The 19,864-nt window shown below is 39.9% G+C and overlaps 1 protein-coding gene across 1 annotated transcript in view; it reads right to left on the reverse strand.

Moving 5' to 3' along the window:
- Window positions 1-3,420: 3,420 nt before the first annotated feature.
- The window catches only part of LOC124269754 (sodium-coupled monocarboxylate transporter 1-like), a 23,806-nt gene continuing 7,362 nt past the window's right edge, over window positions 3,421-19,864 (reverse strand). The window contains exons 2-13 of the mRNA XM_046704790.1: window positions 15,905-16,245; window positions 14,883-14,951; window positions 13,274-13,325; window positions 12,446-12,513; window positions 11,442-11,522; window positions 11,165-11,175; window positions 10,595-10,666; window positions 9,930-10,065; window positions 9,211-9,299; window positions 8,778-8,890; window positions 4,719-4,813; window positions 3,421-3,456 (exon numbers count right to left, since the gene is read on the reverse strand). Of these exons, the coding sequence (XP_046560746.1) occupies window positions 3,421-3,456; window positions 4,719-4,813; window positions 8,778-8,890; window positions 9,211-9,299; window positions 9,930-10,065; window positions 10,595-10,666; window positions 11,165-11,175; window positions 11,442-11,522; window positions 12,446-12,513; window positions 13,274-13,325; window positions 14,883-14,951; window positions 15,905-16,245 (1,163 nt within the window). The remainder of the gene's footprint in view (window positions 3,457-4,718; window positions 4,814-8,777; window positions 8,891-9,210; window positions 9,300-9,929; window positions 10,066-10,594; window positions 10,667-11,164; window positions 11,176-11,441; window positions 11,523-12,445; window positions 12,514-13,273; window positions 13,326-14,882; window positions 14,952-15,904; window positions 16,246-19,864) is intronic.

Consider the following 19,864-nt stretch of genomic DNA (forward strand, 5'->3'; position numbering starts at 1 on the left):
TAATTAGTGGCCGAAACATACACTATTTCAAAATGTATTATACGTGTGCATTTTAACAGGTATGCATGTTTCTCATTCTTACTATCAACTTGTATAGATTCCACAAGCATATGTAGTATCATGACACGACATTAAGTCTTTATTGACGAATCGTTTTTGAAGCATGATTGGTTTTGAAGCAAGCAATTTGAAAATTTGTCGAATGAATTTGTACACTATGTCTAGCGTTTAGAATCAATGTACATATAAAAAAAAATTAAGACAACAATAAAATTATGTTAAATTTCATCTGTATTTACCGACAAATCCTTTTTTTCAAAGGGGAATTATCTGCAGTGAAGTAACTTACACAATTCAATCAGCAAATAGTAAGAGTGTAATATTACCACTGAATGACACTGGTTCCACTGAAACCTAAGAAATCGTAAAGATCTGGGTCAGATGGTTGGGTCATGATGTCACTGGACTGCCTGGTCCAAACTGGATTATTTACAGACCACTGCCACATAACTGGAATATTGCTGGGTGCAGCGTTAAACAACAAACAAACAAACATGGTGGGACGAACCAGTGAAAAGGATCCGTGTCATCTTCGAGTGACTGACTAAAGAAACGTACTGTAATTTAGTCTTAATTTCAGGGAATGACTGGCCAGTAAACTGTCACAATTTCAAACCTGCGGTATCACCTTTCACTAATGTGATGGGCCAAAACGTAAAATTTGTTCGAGACAGCCGCTTGTCTGGTTCCGTTGTGAAACGAAAGCTAATTTTCTTCTTCTCCAAATACCAGTGTTTGAAAACCCTTTAAGACTGGCTGTAGTTGCGAGTGACATTGGAGCTGTGATGCTGCAAGAAGATGCTTCACGATTTGATGAACCTGTTATTTAGAATTCAAGATCTGATTTAGGCATCAAACATATTAAAGGCAAAGTAAATGTATTGCTGATGCATTGTCACGAGTTGGTTCGATGTTATCAGCGGTGTTACGATCAATCATTAACCACAGGCTACCGATATCTGTTTATTTCATACAGTAGTGGAAGAAGACACTCTGTAACAACAATAATTACACGTGGAACATTACATGAAATCAAATCTGATGAACATGCCTTCATAATGAATAAAGTACACAAATATGAATCTCTAAAATCTTATGCAGGTATTACACAATAATACATTATAAGACAGGTGACTTTACGCGTCATATGTTTACAGTGATGAACAAAGTTACTGCTGGCATAAAGACTTGTCATAACACGTGGCTTAATAATGAAACAGACTATATATACTATGACATAAACTTATACCATTCTGTTACCTTATGACCCTTAAACACAAAATGAACCAACCCTGTGACACAGAACTGTGCAGAAAACGCAAAAACAAGAGGCAGCCAGTCTGACAACGTATTGCAACTATAAATATATAAAAATGTCGTCGTATAAGATTAGGTAGATTAGATACATTTACACAATGTACACGCATTTACCCCCCTGCAACAAAATGGTGTCCACATGAATTACTTTTTGCAGAGATGAGTGTGTTACGAGCACTGACAGCGCACCGGTTCCAGTCAGTGTGCTCGTCTCGTCTAGTTTATATCCGTGGTTACTGACATGACATAATCTCCAGTTGCCATCCACTGTGGTCTTGTCTTAGAGAAAGGTGCTGATGGTACTGTTCTACGTGACTTTGGCACTGGCATATCCTGTCGCTGTAGAGATGAAGGGTCTTCCTTATTCCTTCACCATTTTCTTTCCCAACTAGGTAAACGCGCACAGATGTAATTAGCTTGTTAACCACAACCTAGACATCGTTTTCCCATTTGTCAGCGATGTTGTGGGGTCCTTCAAAGACTACAATCTTCACCACTACTCTGTCTCCGACGTCTGACGTCGGTCATAATTCTCCTTCTGCTTGTTCTGGGATGTTTTCGCCTTTCTTACAACCAGTTCCTATGCCTTAATGACTCTGTTTAACTGAGCATAGATCGTGGTTTTACTGGTTCTATGTCAAGACCAACGGCTAAATCTATGGAAAGTCTCGGGTGTCGTCCAAACAAAAGAAAATATGGAGACTGTTTCGTAGTCTCATGCCTTGTACAGTTATAGGCATGCACTAAGGGCGCTACTTGTCTTCTGGATCCAGTGTTTCCAGCATATTCAACAAAGTTCTGTTAAATCTTTCATACCCATTACCCTTTGTCAATTCTATACAAACTTTACTTTACAAAGCTCAGTCATCAGATCATCAAAGTTAGCACCTTTTTCAGAATGTATCCTCTTTGGCAAACTGTAGTGACTAACTAGCTGAGGTGTTCTTGCAAGGATACGCTTGGACGCATCCAGTACAGTGAACTGTAATTACTAGCATGTACTGCTGTCCTCCTTTTGATGATTCTAAGGTAAGTAGCCGCCATATAGCTGGAATATTGCGGAGTGCGGCGTAAAACTAAACACACTCTAAGGTAAGTAAATCCATTCATACCAACTTAAGTTTAGTAATGAGGCCCTGTCGGTAGTCACTTTCCTCTTGATACACCGTTCACAGGTCTGTAGATGCATGTCCATATCACGTGCAATGCCTGGCCCGATAAATGGTTCCTTCAGCAGTCTCTCCAAGCTACGAAGGGCTGGTGATCAACATCTACAAGGTAAGACTAGCTATTCGGGCTAAATGATCTTTTGACAGGTGATTTTGAATAAAACCCAATGCTTGATGGTTGATCTTTAGCAGTGATGTCATTTCCATGTCCCCAATGTAAAGTGTCCAGCGGGGTTTGTCCAACTTCAAGACTGTCCATATTTGTGGCAATAGCCGGGTCTCCACGTTGAGCGCAGCTCCATTCCTTGGCATTGTTGTCACGCTCATTTGACAATTTTTCATTATACAGTTTGGAGAAAATTCGTCCTTTAAAAGAAACCAGGGGCATATTCCTTGGGCAATTCATTGCAAATATTACATTACACTCTTTCTCTTTGCCGATTGCTATTTATAGCAGAGAAACTTTGCGTGAAGAATGGGACCTGTAAGTGACCTTTGTTTGTTAAATCAAACAATACTATTTTCATACATACTGCTTAGAAAAGTAAAGACTAAATATTGTATTCATTTTGATTGCTCGTGAGTTGTATGTACAAAATATTGAAATAGTTTTAACTCATGTGAGCATCAATTCCAAATTACTTTCAAGCATATTCATCATATCCTATACTTTTGTCAGACATGTATTTCTCAAAAAAGACCTAACGCTGCCTTATAAAAAAACATTGGCTGTTGGAAATTACAGAACATGGTGCGTGCATACCAGTTAACTACACCTGCAAAAAGTGAACATATTGTTATTTTAGTGTATTTGGTCTCCGGAGTGATTAAACTTAACTCCTGATGAAGGATTCTGTTTGTTGCCCATCTTCGTTCAGGATATCTGATGTGTGGGTAAACTTTCTTCAGTCTGCAACAAAAAGAGATGCATATGGTGGAGCCTACAATCACAGTTACGAGCCAACATTTCTGTCTACGATTATCTGAAGTTTATGTCAGATATTAAAGGGGCTTGTGTTTGTGTATGTGTGTGTGATATCTACTAAAATCCCACCTAAATAAACTGTAAAGTACTGATTACTACAAATATTATGCTAATGTTAATCATCTATGTTAATGACCTTCATTTCCCTGGCATGAAGGTCAATGCTTTGTAACAGGCCTTTGACCAAAGCCTGATGATGAAGCTTTGATAACAAAATCTTTGATCGTAAAACGTTTCCATGACATTTCATCACAAGGGATAAATATTTCAATGTCAAAACAATTAAGGCTAATAATTTAATAATTGTTTTTGTAAAGGAAATAGAATTATTGGATACATTTTGAACAATATATGGTGGTAATCCAACTAGGGCCAACGCAGGTAGCAAAAGCACTGTCAGTCCCCATGGTCCCTCATATGGTGATCTACCTTCAGTTGTTGGTGACCTAAAACCTCTTTTTATATTGTATTGTCATTGTAAATAAAATAGTTATAAACACCATCTGTGATACTCTAGTTTTAAATTATTTCACAGTCTTTCGATGACTGGCTATTTAACAGCTTATATGTATAGTGTATGCAAAACCCTTCTTGTCACTATAGGGCTGAAATATGGCCGAGATGACGTTAAGTTCTAACTCATTCACTCACCCAATTCCATGAAATTTGAATTCAGGGCGCTCCCTGATCATGATTTTGATTGGCTGGCCACAGATTCAGATAATACACTGATATGGTTTCTTAACGTAATACCCGAAGCAGTTATAACGTCCGTTTGCTTACAAAGAGAAATAAATCAACTAAGTGGGGACGGTGGATGGATTCAGGATGGAACCTGACCTGCAGTTTGTGACTCAGTTAACGTAAGTAGAAAAAAGTTTCAAAGCGAGTTTATGAATCTGGACCGAACCAACATCGTGTCAAGGGGATCATGTAAGCTTCTTGGCTACATATGATTCACAGCAGCCCACAAAACACCAACACACGTTTCTTATGAGCTGTGTACGTTCATTGTCATATTGAATCAGTAAGGGTCATGGGTGGAAACAGGGCCCTGAACCGCGACTTTAAAGGGTTTTATTCAGTTTGTGTTGTTGTATGTGTACTTTAGGGTATCTGCTAGCCATTTTACAAAACGATAATTCCATGATAAAGAACCTCCTTCTGTTCGGGTCCATGATACTGACCATCACATGCTCTTCTTCCTGTTGGCGCCTCCTGTAGAACTTTCTCACGTAGATAGGGTTAACTCCATCCTTGTTTCCACCTGAAGCATCAACGCCTGCAGAACAGTCTGTGTCAATACTGATGTGTGGAGTATTAAATTTAATTCAAGGTGAGGTGAGGTGAGGTGAAATTTGGTTTAACGTCGTGCTTGAGAATATTTCGCTCATATGACGACGTGCATGCGTGTGTATGTGTATGTGCGGCTGCTTGTACTAGCCCAAACTTAAGCTGGTTTTATAGTGCTGCCCACTGAGATACCATGCCGCAGTGAAGCATGAATACCCCACTCAGACACATTATACTGACTCCGAGCCGACCAGTCCTTGTTGTACCCATTAATACCGAGCGCCAGGCAGGGACCAACAAGTACCATATTTTAACGTCTTTTTTGGTATGACGCGGCCGGGGATCAAACCCGCGACCTTCCGCTCTCCGGGCGGACGCTCTAACCACTACACCACGGAGGGGGGTCAAATTTAATTCTATGACCGTATATAACATGATCATTATAGGACTAGAATCCTAGGTGAGAAAGGCTGACGATACGATAACATTTGGTTTTACTGTTATTTACCTGTGGCTAGACTGAGGGCAACCCCCCACCACCTGCACGAGGAGGAACCCAAACACATAATAAAGTGTGTAAGAGAGGCTGTAGAAAGAGTCAAGACCGGACCTAGTAGAAAGAAAAACTTCTAGACTAGCAGAAACAAACCCTTTGAACGAGGGGCGGTTATGGACTTATCACATAGAGTGTTAACATTCAAAGTGGGGACTTTCACTTCTTTTCCGCACAACAAATATATTTATTTTAAAACCTAATAACCATAGTTCATAGAAATATATAAATACATAAATTGATATAGTCTTTTGAAGCAAGTTAAAAGCCGTTCAAATATATGATTTGAATGGTTTAGAATCTGAAGTTTGTTTACACGTTTAAGACAGAAAATGTGTCCCAAGTGTTACCCAGTATATAGAAGTAGATCATCATGAGTTGAGTTTGGTGTTGTGATGGTGTGTTGCAGAGTGGGGTTGACTCTCGGGCAGTGATCTGTCGGGGCAGGAGGGAGAGGGGACGCCTGCCGCACCCCTGGAGAAACATTGGCACCGACCACCAGCCACGTCAGGAAGCTGACCCCAACCAGGAGCGCAAAAATGGCACTCTAAGGAGAGAGAGAGAGAGAGAGAGAGAGAGAGAGAGAGAGAGAGAGAGAGAGAGAGAGAGAGAGAGAGAGAGAGAGAGAGAGAGAGAGAGAGAGAGAGAGAGAGAGAGAGAGAGAGAGAGAGAGAGAGAGAGAGAGAGAGAGAGAGAGAGAGATTTGAGGCGATAATTACAGGTTACTGTGAAGAGGCATTCGTTTCTGATCAGAGAAACAGGTATGTGTCAGAACAAAGAATATTTGCACTACACACAAAAACATCTTAAGTGCGCGGTCCAGTACGTTTATAGAATCATTGTTACTGCAACCTTGACCCTCAACCAAACCATCACTGCCAACCCTTTACCAAACCTCTATTGTACGATATTGACAGCATATGCTGGTACAATGAAAATTGGTACACTTTGTATTTTCTACACGTTAAGAACCGAGTGTTAACGTCGTTGATACATCCGGCACAGTGTGGGAACAAATGTGGGTCCAAGCAGGACAAAATCAAATAGTTCAGTGAATTTATGTTGAGGCGAATGATGTTTACTGGTTGTATGGTTTGATTTACATGCCTAGTAAATAATGGATGTCTAATGTAACACACGTTGTTCTTGATTTGAGAAAATTTAATGGGAAACGAATTCATCAGCATGCTCTGTAAGATGTTATATTTGAACTTTTCACTTTTAACAATGGGGCGGTGGGGTAGCCTAGAGGTTAAAGACTTCGCTCGTCACGACGAAGACCTGGGGTCGATTTCCACATGGGTACAATGTGTGAAGCCCATGTTGCTGGAATATTGCTAAAAGCGGCGTATAAGCATTCTTACTCACTCAAATAACCACCTCTCAAAATAAAATTAACTTAGGAAAAATTTCCCTAAGTTTGCAGTATCTACAGTGTATACATACTCGTGTGTTGACAAATGGGAACAAGGCCCCCAGGTAGTACAGGCTGAACATGGGCCCTATTATGATTCCGGTGGCACTGTTATAAAGCTGAAACATAGTTTAAGCCAAAAACATAAAAAGGGAAACCTGTAGATGAGCAATTCAAATACAATTCAATGTGTTCAGACACATAGTGGACAGAAGCCCGTATCACATGACGTAAGGCCATGAACCTGGTCGAGAAAGGAGAATTATTGTTAACTGACAAATATTAATGCAAAATTACTTCTATACGTCAAGAAACATTCATAGTTATCACCTGGAGTAGGGGGGTGGATCTCAGTGATGACATACATATCGAAACACCACAGGTCACGATTCCCCACGCGACCACTGAAAAGAGAAGCACACCGAGGTGTGATCCATCTTTGTGGAAACAATTCCAGCACAAACACTTACTTTTTCTTTAGCCGCTAAAATAAACAGAAACATATTAATGTAATCCAAGTTTATCGAAATGTAAACGTGGGTGTCATAATATTTTAATAACACATTATTCCTTTATAAATAACTACGAATACATATTGACAGTTATTAGAAACTACGAAAGAGACTGTATTACAAACGGGATGGCTTTCAGCTCTCCATTATTATTATTATCATTATTATTTCCATATTTTTATTCCCAGAATTATGTTTACAGACTTTACCTCAGTAGTACAATGTAGGTAGCTTCATAGTACACAACTGTTTTCTTGATCACATTGTCAAAAATCATGCTGTTCACAGATATGTAAAATGGTCAAACTAAGCGTGCATATGAAGTATTACATGTTGTACAAGTCTGTTGATAAAAGTTTAATTATTGGCAAATAAAGTATGGAAGGAGGACCAGAAGCTGAAAAACTTGGCATAATTACAATTAGAAAAAGCTATCATTTCTGTTGCTTCATAACATTTAATGATTTATGCTTTAATATATCTAATACTCAGTTTGCTTTTTCTGCTTTTTCTGTAAATAACTTTAACCACCAAAATTACAGCATTCAATGGATTATTGTGAGCCCTCCATTATTTTGATAAAACAAACGCCATATCCAGGCTGAGATGTCTGTATATACTGTTGAGGTGCTGTCGGATAAACATATGAATAAAATGTCCGTCTGTCTGGTACTGTAACAGAAGCGACAAAACCCTTTCCACATTCATAAGAAATATCTGCTAAAAGCAGAGGCGATTGTACAATTGTGACTATATCATGAGCGTATATAACAACTGTAATCAAACTGATAATCGAAGTCTGAACCGAGTCTGAACATGACAATCCACTTGATTGTCACCATGCGATACAATGACAGAGCATGTGTTTATGAATCACAATGAAATAGTGATGCTACCAGGTGTTCGTGGAAAGGTGGGTGTATCCTGCCCCACCGGTGGCACCCGTCATAAACATATGCTAAGTCTAGTTAACTGTTCACCTGAAATAATTCGGGAACGTATCAGTCAGAATACTGAATTGCATCGGACATCAAATTTGGAAATGTTCACCACATGTCTACCATAAGACTTCTTGAAAGGTTTACTGAGTCCTTGAATGAATGTTGTAACTTCGATCAAACAACTTTTGATTTACGGTGCAACATGTGGTCATGTGTTTGCGTCCTCCCCGACGAACCGATATCTCAAACAATAACATTATAGATGGTATGTACTCTAATGCAATGCATCGTTTGTTTGTTTGATGGATAACGCCGCACTCAGTCTGTAAATAATCGAGTCAATCCAGTGATCAACAGCATGAACATCGATCTACGCAACTGGGATACGATGACATGTGTCAACCAAGTCAGCGAGTCTGACCACTCGATCCCATTAGTCGCCTCTGGGTTGCTGATGACCAATTCTAACCTGGAATTTCACAGGTCACTGCAATGTATTGAATTTCAAAAACAATCGTTCTCCTCTGTCATACCTGATAATTTGGCGACTGCAATTTGTTTAGACTCTAACATTTCAGGAAAACGCGGTCTTACAAATTCCTCCCATGTTATGTTCGCAAGGGCTGAGAGTCCTGATGATAATGAGCTGAAATATAAATAGTGAACTTCATCAATGCCAGGTTAAATGCACAGATATGTGGCTGTACACACTGCACATTCTTTTATCCATAGATATCAGGGGTAGGTGAACACAGCTTACACAATTCATTATCTTACCTTGCTTGTAAATACTTTCAAACAATATAGATAGACGTACTGGTTTCTCAATATCTGTGGTTAACTTGTGGTAAGCGATGATCATTGTGGTAAGATAGATTCACCATATGTACAATCCAATTTCATATACCTGTGTGAGACCGTGTACAAAAAACTAATAAATCTTCCAACTGATATGACGAAACTGACCTGAGAGACGCACTGTACAGCGCTGCAAGAAATAGTCCCGCCATTCCTGGCAGGTTCCGGAATATGTCTAGTGTCAAGAAAGGTAATATCTGGGGAAGAGAGTGAATTCAAATGAAGGAGGGTAAGGGCAAAGTATGTTACTCAGCGCTGTTTTCCAGTTTCATGTATATTTTAAGTTCTTGAAGTTCTTGTGTGATCACTGACAACAATTATCAATTCTAAACGGTAGATATGTAAATGGTCCTCAAAAGTCCACCTTCACCTGAAGAGCATCTAAGTATATCAACATTCATACCACTGCTCTCATCTGACTGACTGACTGACTGACTGAGTATGGTTTTACGCCGCTTTTAGCAATATTCCAGCAACATCACGGCTGGGGACACTAGAAATGGGCTTCACACAATGTACCCATGTGGGGATTCGAACCCGGGTCTTCGGCATGACGAGCCAACGCTTTAACCACTAGGCTACCCCACCGCCCCTCTCTCATCTGAATCTTAACAGAAACAATTGTAACACTCTTCAACAATTTGTAACGTTTCACAACATTTTATAAACGTATCTGCTTTACTCCATGTTAAACAAAGGAACATGTTACGACGCATTATGAATGACTCCAAATTCGATCCGTACCGAATCGTTGAACTACTGCAGCTGTACCCTTTACGTTTATCCAAAGGTACCCATTTACGATATATCACAAATAGTGATCGTACCTGATTAACATTGTCGATCTGATTGGAGGCTATAGGGTCGCATCTCTTGTAATCATAGTAACCATATGCCACAAGACCACTGATGATGCAAAGAGCTCCAAACATAGGGCCACAGATTAACCCAAACAGCATCGCTCTGTAACAGAAATATTTAATTGTTGCGGTACCTCATTCAGTTGAAAGAAGACATACAAATCAGCCATATCATCCTATATGATCATCATTTGAAACAGACTTCAAGCATAACATACACTGTAGTCAAAGAAGATGTGTGCACCACTGCACGTTTTCATGTTGTAATGTGACACTGTTGAAGCGTTGAAGAAACTTAAAAGTGTGTTTTTGCTCATCCTACATTATTTATTAATTATAGTAACAGCTGGTATATATAAAATGTCACCGCCAGAGAGCAATCAGTGTCGAATATCCACTGAATCAGATTTCGTAAGACGCAAAAGGGAAAATGGTCCTGAATATGATCTGTCTGGGTGGAAAATGAGCTGTTCTGAACCCTTGTGTGAAATTATCTTTAACCACCGAATCAACTTATGATGCATGAAAACAAAGGAAATATTGTTTTTGAAAATATGTGCAGATACCTCCTTGCTTCAGTGAGTGACTTCGTGGCGGCAATACGCTGTAGATAGGCGGGTTTGAACACTAACCCCAATCCAGTAAACACTCTCGCAACTCCCACGTTCCACACGGTGTGTCTGATGGTGGGGTCAGGGTCACATCTGAAAACACGAGCTAAGGGGGTCACCCATTTTGTTCTGGGGAGGTAGGGGGTCATCAATTTTGTACACATGAACATGAACAGTGATTTTTGTACATGAAATGCAGGGGGGTCACTTACTTTGTACATACGATTTAGGGGAGGGGGTGGGGTCATTCACATTGTTTATGTTACTCCATTAAAATGGCACCCATCTCAAATACATGTAAAGATAAAAACACGGGAACATACGCTATATGTTAAGATAAGGAATTGCATTGGCCATGTTTTGTAAATGAACGATATAGTGTATGTTGCAACTTTGTAATTAATACCTTCTGATAAATATTCGCACAACGCTCTATACATTGTGGTGGAAGTTCATGCCCGACCGTATCCCCAGAAATTGTGAAGGAATATTGCTCGACACAAAATCTTCCTTCATTACAACCAGTACTCACATGAACACAAGCCTTCCTCCTGAAAGTACCCTGTTCCATATCTCCTGCACTCCTCCTACCTCAATGTTCCCTGTTGCATTGAGTTCAAGTATTCATTACAATTCAACAACACATTTAGGTGACAATATCCCTGCGAAGCAACGGAGCATCCGAAATGGGGTTCATACTTCATAAATATTTGGGCATAAAAATGACACTAAGCTAGTCACAACCCTAAACAATATCAGAGGGGACTATTGGATATATAAGGGACTTAAAAATGTAGATTCTATAAATACTTGACGTTATTATATGTTACTTACTGCATAACGTGAAATTGTCAGCAATATTTCTCACCTTTATCATTACCGCAAGTATCCCAGCAAACATAATGATGTACTGGAGAACATCTGTCCATATCACCGCTTTCAGGCCACCCTGGGAACATAATAATATAATTATAATACATAACAATGTAAATAACCTGGAACCTGACATTTATCAGTAGAAAGGAAATTTAGACACGTTTTACAAAACACTAAACATATATTTCTTTGATACGCCCCAAAAAGTTTAGCACAGCCAACAACATACGTCCAAGTATACATGACATTAAAATAGTATCCTGTATTAATAATCAACTCAGCGATGGCGAATACTTTACTCATCAAAATGAGATACTCTTTAATATTTGTTTGTTTGTTGTTTAACGCTGCACCCTACTCTTCATGAAATACTAATGCTTAAATTGATTATCCAAAGCCTTGTTTGTTGTCATTGGCAATAGATATTGGACTTCGTATCAATCGTTTCCTCTGTATCCTGACCAGTGCATTGAACAATAGGATAGATTATTTGCCTGAGAAATATAGGGCTGTCTGTTGAATACCTTTCAGCAATTATGTAAGACATCTCATGCTAAGTTAGATCAGTGGCATATCGACGTATTATCGAAACTATGATCCTTTTGCAAAGAAATGTATCAATGTCACACAACTGTCATCATTTCTGTGACGAAATGAATAATACTGATGATGAGTGACACGATATAGTGGCTGGGCAAGTTATCTATGACATATATACCCTGGTCTTTTTTTTAATAATTCAAAAGCCGCTGTGATACAGCTTGACAAGTGCGGATTATAATTGAGATTCTAAAATATAGGAACATCTGTGAAGCAAACACGTTTTGAAGTAACACAAGAAGTTAATCAAGTCGAATTGCAAACCTAATAAGCAATCAATTATTCATTCAAACCAAGATTGGACCGGTCATTTGATATTCGGAGGACTATAACTCCCCTGAACAACCGAGGAAATTTGCATTGCTTGATTTATGACAATAATCAAAAATAACTTACAATAGCTGTGTAGAGAACAACTGCCACTGCCGTCGCTAAGATTGATCCCAATGTAGAGAACCCTGTCACTGGAAAATATCATGAAAGACGTAGTTTAATTTGGCTTCGCCAATTGCTGGGATCATAGCTTCCAGGCTACGTTTGCCTCTTGTCAAAGCGCAATTAAATGGGATCAGGCTCAATAATTCGGTTCTTGGAAATTCATTCAAATTTGTATTTCAAAAGATCACGGGATTGTCTGGTTGAGGCATGACTATTTACAGACAGCCGTCATGCAGCTGCTATATTGCTGAAAGAGGAATTAATGACAGACACACAGAGATATCAAGCTCAACTTCTAAGGTTGAGATGCCAGGTTTGCAGTAGGGGTTTGTATTGGGCCATAGTGTGCATGTGTGTTTGTGCGTGCGCGCGCATACGTTTTCTTACTGTTGTCTTCCTATGGCAAAGACTTCTTGTGAGGCTTTACGTGTGAAAGTATATTACAAGGAGGAAGTAATACAGTTGGTATAGTCCAACACGGTTTTAGTCGAAGCACTACGCTTAATGTCGGGAAAAGGAATAATATCATAGATCCCTGCATAAACTTGTACAAACAGGACCAACCGTCGACGCCACTGAAATAATATTATATAACATGGTATAAGTGTGTTTTTGTGGTATCGATTGTTTTGAGCTAGGGGCAGTATTGGGTGTGAAGTACATGTATTATGAGATATATGTATTTGGTGTAGTTAGTGGTACTACAGGTGTGATGTTAAGAATAGAGTGTTTCAATGTTTCAATATAAACGATGTCAGAATCAGTTGTGGTGGTCAGTTGTCTTACCAGCCTGCAGTGCTATTGCATGTCCAAACAAGATGATGCTCATGTAAAAGACCTGAAATGTAAGGTTAAATGTGTAAGGCGAAGAAAAACAACGACTTGAGGGAGTTTTTTCAAGTCATACATGTGGCTGTCCCATATCTGTCTCTTTGGCAGTGAAGTTTAAATAGAAGCGACAAAATCCTTTCCACATTCATAAGAAATCTCTGCCAAAATAATCATGAAAAGATATTTGTGTCAGCAGTATTACAGCTGTATGATGTTGTTTGTAAACAAATCGGGTCTGAACCAGACAATCCAGTGATAGTCACTATGCGATACGATGACAGAGCATGCATGTGATTATGAATCACTATGAAATAGTGATGATACCAGGTGTTTGCTAAAAGGTGGGCGTATCCTGCCCCACCGGTGGCACCCGTCATAAACATATGCTAAGTTTAGTAATTTAGTTATTCACCTGAAATAATTCGGCAAAGTATGGTAAAATAGGGAACTGCATCGGACATGTTTGTCACTGATGCATCAGATTTGAAAATCTCCTCCACATGTCTACCATATTTTTTGTGTGAAAGTTTTACTGTGGCCTTGCAAGAGCAAGAGTGACATGGCGCTCTTTGAAATCTTGATGAAAAGAGCACGCTCGATTTTACCTCAAAAGTTGTGAAATGTAAACACAAAAGGCTGGAGCTGTTGGTATATTGCTCGACATGAAAGGGAAGTTGACTATTGGAAAGTTGAAATCATCCCTTTTGTCATACAGCCTAGTGGAGAATTTTTTGTCACTCTGAATCTTTATGCATAGATCTAAATGAAACAGTTGGGGCGGTCTCACTTGTCTCCTTAATTTTACTGACTGAGTTTGGTTTTACGCCGCTTTTAGCAATATTCCAGCAACATCACGGCGGGGGATACCAGAAATGGGCTTCACACATTGTACCCATGTGGGGATTCGAACCCGGGTCTTCGGCGTGACGAGCCAATGCTTTAACCATTAGGCTACCCCACCGCCCTCCTTAATTTTAAGTTCTGGTGGGTAAATCAGAGGAAGGCAATTGGCGATTTGATGGATATTGAACGATATTAAATCATCGATGTATCGGAAGCTTAATTTAAACTTCTTGGCCGAATTACCTTGTTTAGATTTTGCCAACCCAAGTGAGTGAGTTTAGTTTTACGCCGCACTCTGCAATATTCCAGCTATATGGCGGCGGTCCTGCCAACCCAAGCAGAAATTCTGATTCATATACATAAAGAAACAGATCCGCCAGGAGTGGAGCACAATTGGTGCCCATGGGGATGCCTTCTTCCTTGCGAAATGTTTTACCCCCAAATTTCATGTGGGATAGTTATATACAACGTTGAAAAATCAAATGTTTTGACAGAAGGGATCTCGGTCCGTTTCTGAGATTGTATACATATGATCAAATCTTTTTGAGAATCCACATGGTGTTAATTCCGCTTGTCTCAAATACTTTCTGTGAATATCTAGAAAGTCCTTCCCTGGTAGTATTAAGGGTTATGGTTAATCTATAAGACAGGGATTTCTTGGTACAGTTTCTAAATCGATTTCACTGAGAGGTCGAACGTTTTATGTCCACATGAATCTTACATTTTCGAAGCAAGACGCTCCCGTCATGATGAGACTAAGTACTCTGGACTTGAAGCGTCCCTCGATATACTGAAAATAATAGGATTCCCTTATTACAAATCTACATCCAAAAAGGTAATGAAAAGATTAATAATATATAAATATCTGTTTTCGACTGACATCAAAATCAACCATGAAGCGCATACCATGATCATGGAAGGGTAATTTAGTGGTGTTACATCGAAGCATATTACATGGACACTGTTAACCATATGTCATGCCTTTAACTATTACAAATGATAAAACATTGTTTTAGTCCTCTTATATGACATCAAGGGTACAATAAAACATTCCGTTTGGATTTATTGAGAATTTAAGGAAGTATTTCCATTAGATTCCATCTTAGAATCTACATATGAATGGAATGGGGAAGAGTCAAATTTATATAATTATATAATATCGCGATCAAAGATTATCCCTTTTTGTGCTCGTGTTGATGACAATAAGAGTGAAATTCAGTACTAAGTGAGTGAGCGAGTGTGGTTTTACACTACTTTTACCAGTATTCTAGTAATATCACGGCGGGAAACACCAGACATGGACTTCACACATTGTACCCATATGGGGAATCGAACCCGGACGCTATAACCACTAGGCTACCCCATTCAGTAATGAGAACCATACAGTCCTATGTGTCATGAAAAGGTCGTGTGATTTCTCTACTGTTACCCCAAGGTAATCGTTTTGAATTACTGCATGTGTACAGCAAACGTAATTGTAGAAAGGATAGAGAATACCCAGCCAAAAACTCGGTCATTACATCAATTTACATCTTCAAGATACACGCTATTTACTCGTAGCTCATTTGAAATTCTTATGATAATAAGATAAGCTAATCTTTGACCCAAATACCATTCCAAAGGTTAAAGAGAACATATATATGAGATGGAAATATATCTTGTCAAAAATGAATGCAGTACACACAATGATATTAACTGTCGATTGATTGTTCAAGGCCATTGAGAATATGGATACCTAAATACCTGAAATGGGCTTGATATGTTCAGTCTCTTCAGAAGATCAAGTAGGAGGTACATTTCTAGAAGTTTTCCCACGCAAAGCGCTATGTCATTGAGAATCCACATGATGCCATTGTTATATGACTCTGCTGAAGCTCCAAGCATGGTAATGGTCGACGTGAACGTTGCAATCAACGACATCGCGACGGGGAAGAAGGTCATTGAGCGTCCAGCCAGCAGGTACTCATCCAGTTTACCATGTCGGCCGACTATGGCGTGGTATATACCGATGCTCACTGAGGCGGCGACCATGACGCCAAACACTGCGTAGTCCCATTTCCCAAACGTGTGAGACTCCATCGAAGCTGTGAACAAATTATTCGTACAGACGCAGCAATAGGACGAAAACATATGTATTCCCACACCCGAATTAATAAAGACGTTTTGCAGGTTATACATTCTCCAGACAAGGGAACTGATGATAAAGTTAAGGATGATGCACTCTATAGGACACCTAACTACGGTACCAAGAAAATGAGTATTGTTCAAGAAAGTAATAGGAAGTAAATAATGAAGCTTTGTCGCGACAACCGCAAACTTGGGCATTTAGGTTATTAACACACTCGAGAACGCACATTCTTTGAGGACATCTCATTTATAACATTTTCTCTTGCTTAATATACCCACAGTTTTGATTTAGTACATATCACTTTCTTCGATTCCGAAATAGGGGAAGCAATCAACGCTGACATTTCTAGACTATTGAGAACCAGGCATTTCCACTGTTCATTCACGACACTATTGTTAGTGTCTCCAGAAGTGATTTCGAGGTACAGGGTTGAAACTGATGACATACAGTGCATTTGAAATTTCTGTCAACCCAAAGTACAATGTGTTTGAATTACATGTAGAAGTGATACACATAAAGGTGAAGATTTATGGATGTCAAATTCTGTAATATGACGTTTCGGAGTATATTCTTCCTTCATCAGGCGATCCTAGATGCAATGCACAAGAATATGATATGCAATTCATCTGGCAGTTGCAGCCCTGTCCAGGTGGACTCAAACAATACAGGTAAACCGTCTTACCTTTCTGCTTGTTCTAAGGTGCAGTGGTTTCAGTGGTTCAACGTGTGAATTCTGTGACAAATCTGGATGTGCAATGGAATCCGACAATACATTATACTGTCATGTCACACAAGCAGCAGAGAAATAAATATACTGTATTATGACATGATACTATAATATAAATGAGTGTACCCAGGTCTTCGGTGTGACGAGCGAACGCTTTAACCACTAGGCTACCCCACCGCCCCTAATATAAATGAGGTATAATTAGGGCTCTGTATACCCTGCAGCATATTCAGTCCTCACAGAATATCTGTCGAGAGCACAGAACGTTATATGACTTGACCTGTGGTCTGGAAAATGTTTTGTCCACCGATGCACGATATATATAAGATAAGATATATAAATGCGTCGATCTGTAAGGTAGCCTGAAAGAAAAAAGTTTATGTACTTTTAAAAGTGAAGTGGATTTTTCTATAAACATAGTTTTTCAATAAAACCATTGATATTTATGAACAAACACTAAAGCACATGACCAAGAGCGTTCGTTGGGGATGCTTTCGGATGATAGTTCAGGGTGGTTAACAACGGAAGACAAAAGTCAGGTGTGAAGAGTTGATGACGACGACAGCAGCCATGTATCGTTAATCGAATAATGATCAAAATGGTTGCTGGCAATCAGGTGACAGAAAGCACACCGGGACCGAGCGTAGTCGTTGGTGGGGCCGACGTCACGAGTAGCCGCACAATCCGCCCGCTTCTGTCAATGATCTGGGCCCGTCTTTACGTAGACCGTCTTTACGACTGATCATGTCAGTCAGGTTTTATACATAGGACATTACGACACGTGCAAGGTCGCTGAACTATGCACATGTGCATACGTAAGATCCGCGGAGGTGTTAATTGACATTTACTGATAGCAGTGACAGGGAACATTCTACAGACGAACACTGGGCTGCTCCCTGTAAGGTTCATTCAGGATTTCACACTTCTGTTTTATCCAGCTCTCCCAACAGGCGTTAACCCCACCGAACACTTGTTGGATCATTCGGGTGTTAGATCAGATTGCCTCCTCTCCCAACAGGCGTTAACCCCACCGAACACTTGTTGGATCATTCGGGTGTTAGATCAGATTGCTCTCCCAACAGGCTCTCCCAACGCAGAATCAACATCAATGCCTGCGTTAACCCCAAGCCATATCTCGGGGAAAAAGTGTCCTCTCCCAACAGAGAACCCATAATGCCTAATGGCGTCGTCAAGCGGCAGACGACACGGTTGCGACTAAATGCAATGGTGTATTTGACGGTCTTGATGTTTTACAGGCCACTCATCCTAATACAGGGATACTGCTGTGCGGTGTTGGGAGAGAAACAAATCTTACCCATCAAGCAAGACGTGCTTACCCTTATCGCAAACACCTTGTAATGTTCACAATGTTTTCTTTTTTTACGCTGACTGGGATCTGTTTGGGAAGACAATCCAAACTGATTGTTTTCAAGCGTTGACTATCAGATGAACAAATACAACATTAATTTACTAAACCATTTAATTGAGATGCCAGCAAATGGAGACAATTCAATCTTCACATCAGGATATCTACATTGGACAGACGTTAGTTATCATATGGAACCCTTCCAATCCCAACCCAGATGAGATGTGTGATTTAGGCGAACTTGCTGTAGATTTTACAACAGCTCAACATATGCCTTACAGGTGGAATATCAATGTCGGTGAGTAGGTGGGAAATAGTTTCAGATTAAACCTCGATTTGAAAGTTCTGTAGAGGTATACACGATTGTATTTCAGTATTGACATGATCTTTTACATGTTATTTGTGCAAAAACACACGCAAAGGTTTTGGATGGTATTGCCTGGTCGTCCATGACCATATTTGAAAAGCGTGGTTATCATTTTAAATTCTGTTGAAGTAAACTATGGGTCAAAGATTCATACTTATCTTGCTCCAACTGTCTTTGAGAAAAGAGAAATGTGATGTTAGTGGAAGCTTTCATCTCCGACGGATGCAGTCAATCGTTCTTGTCGGTACATTTTACACATGACATTCATGTATGGAATACCAAGAGCCCTCGATAAATATGAGACGTGGTAACTGTTCAGTATTCCCTGTGCATCCATGAATTATAGTCGCTATAAGCTAAGCAATGAAATACCTTGTGAGACGAAGTATTTATTGGATGGTTTTGTACTGCAGCTGCATATTTTGTGGCGGTGCCAGTGGTGAGGTAGAACACGCTAACCAGTCGCGAACAGCTGATATCATCATAGTTTCCAGGCCAACACACGGAGCACATGACCAGGTGAGCACATATATATTGATGGAAACCAGTGTGACATGCATGTGGTCAGGGAAACACATGGCCAGGTGAGCACATATATACGGACGGAGCACGTGGGCAGAGAAGCACATGGCCAGGTGAGCACATATACTGATGATGGAAACCAATGTAGCATGCACGTGGGCAGAGAAGCACATGGCCAGGTGAGCACATATACTGATGGAAACCAGTGTGACATGCATGTGGTCAGGGAAACACATGACCAGGTGAGCACATATACTGATGGAAACCAATGTACCATGCATGTGGTCAGGGAAACACATGGCCAGGTGAGTACATGTATACTGACGGAGCACGTGGGCAGAGAAGCACATGACCAGGTGAGCACATATACTGATCGAAACCAGTGTAGCATGCACTTGGGCAGGGACGCACATACATTTATGTACGGAGAAAAACACACGGACAAGTAAGCACACATATACTACAGAAACGCCACAAAACATGCACATGCAAGGATATATATTGTGTGAAACTGGACAAGTAGGACCATAATACTGAGGGACAGTTGTATGTACATGTTCAGGTGAACACTTAGGGGAATCCAACACAAGGCA

This window comes from Haliotis rubra, unplaced genomic scaffold, assembly GCF_003918875.1.
Source record: "Haliotis rubra isolate DU_JTF1 unplaced genomic scaffold, ASM391887v1 Scf1017, whole genome shotgun sequence".
Classification (NCBI taxonomy): domain Eukaryota; kingdom Metazoa; phylum Mollusca; class Gastropoda; order Lepetellida; family Haliotidae; genus Haliotis; species Haliotis rubra.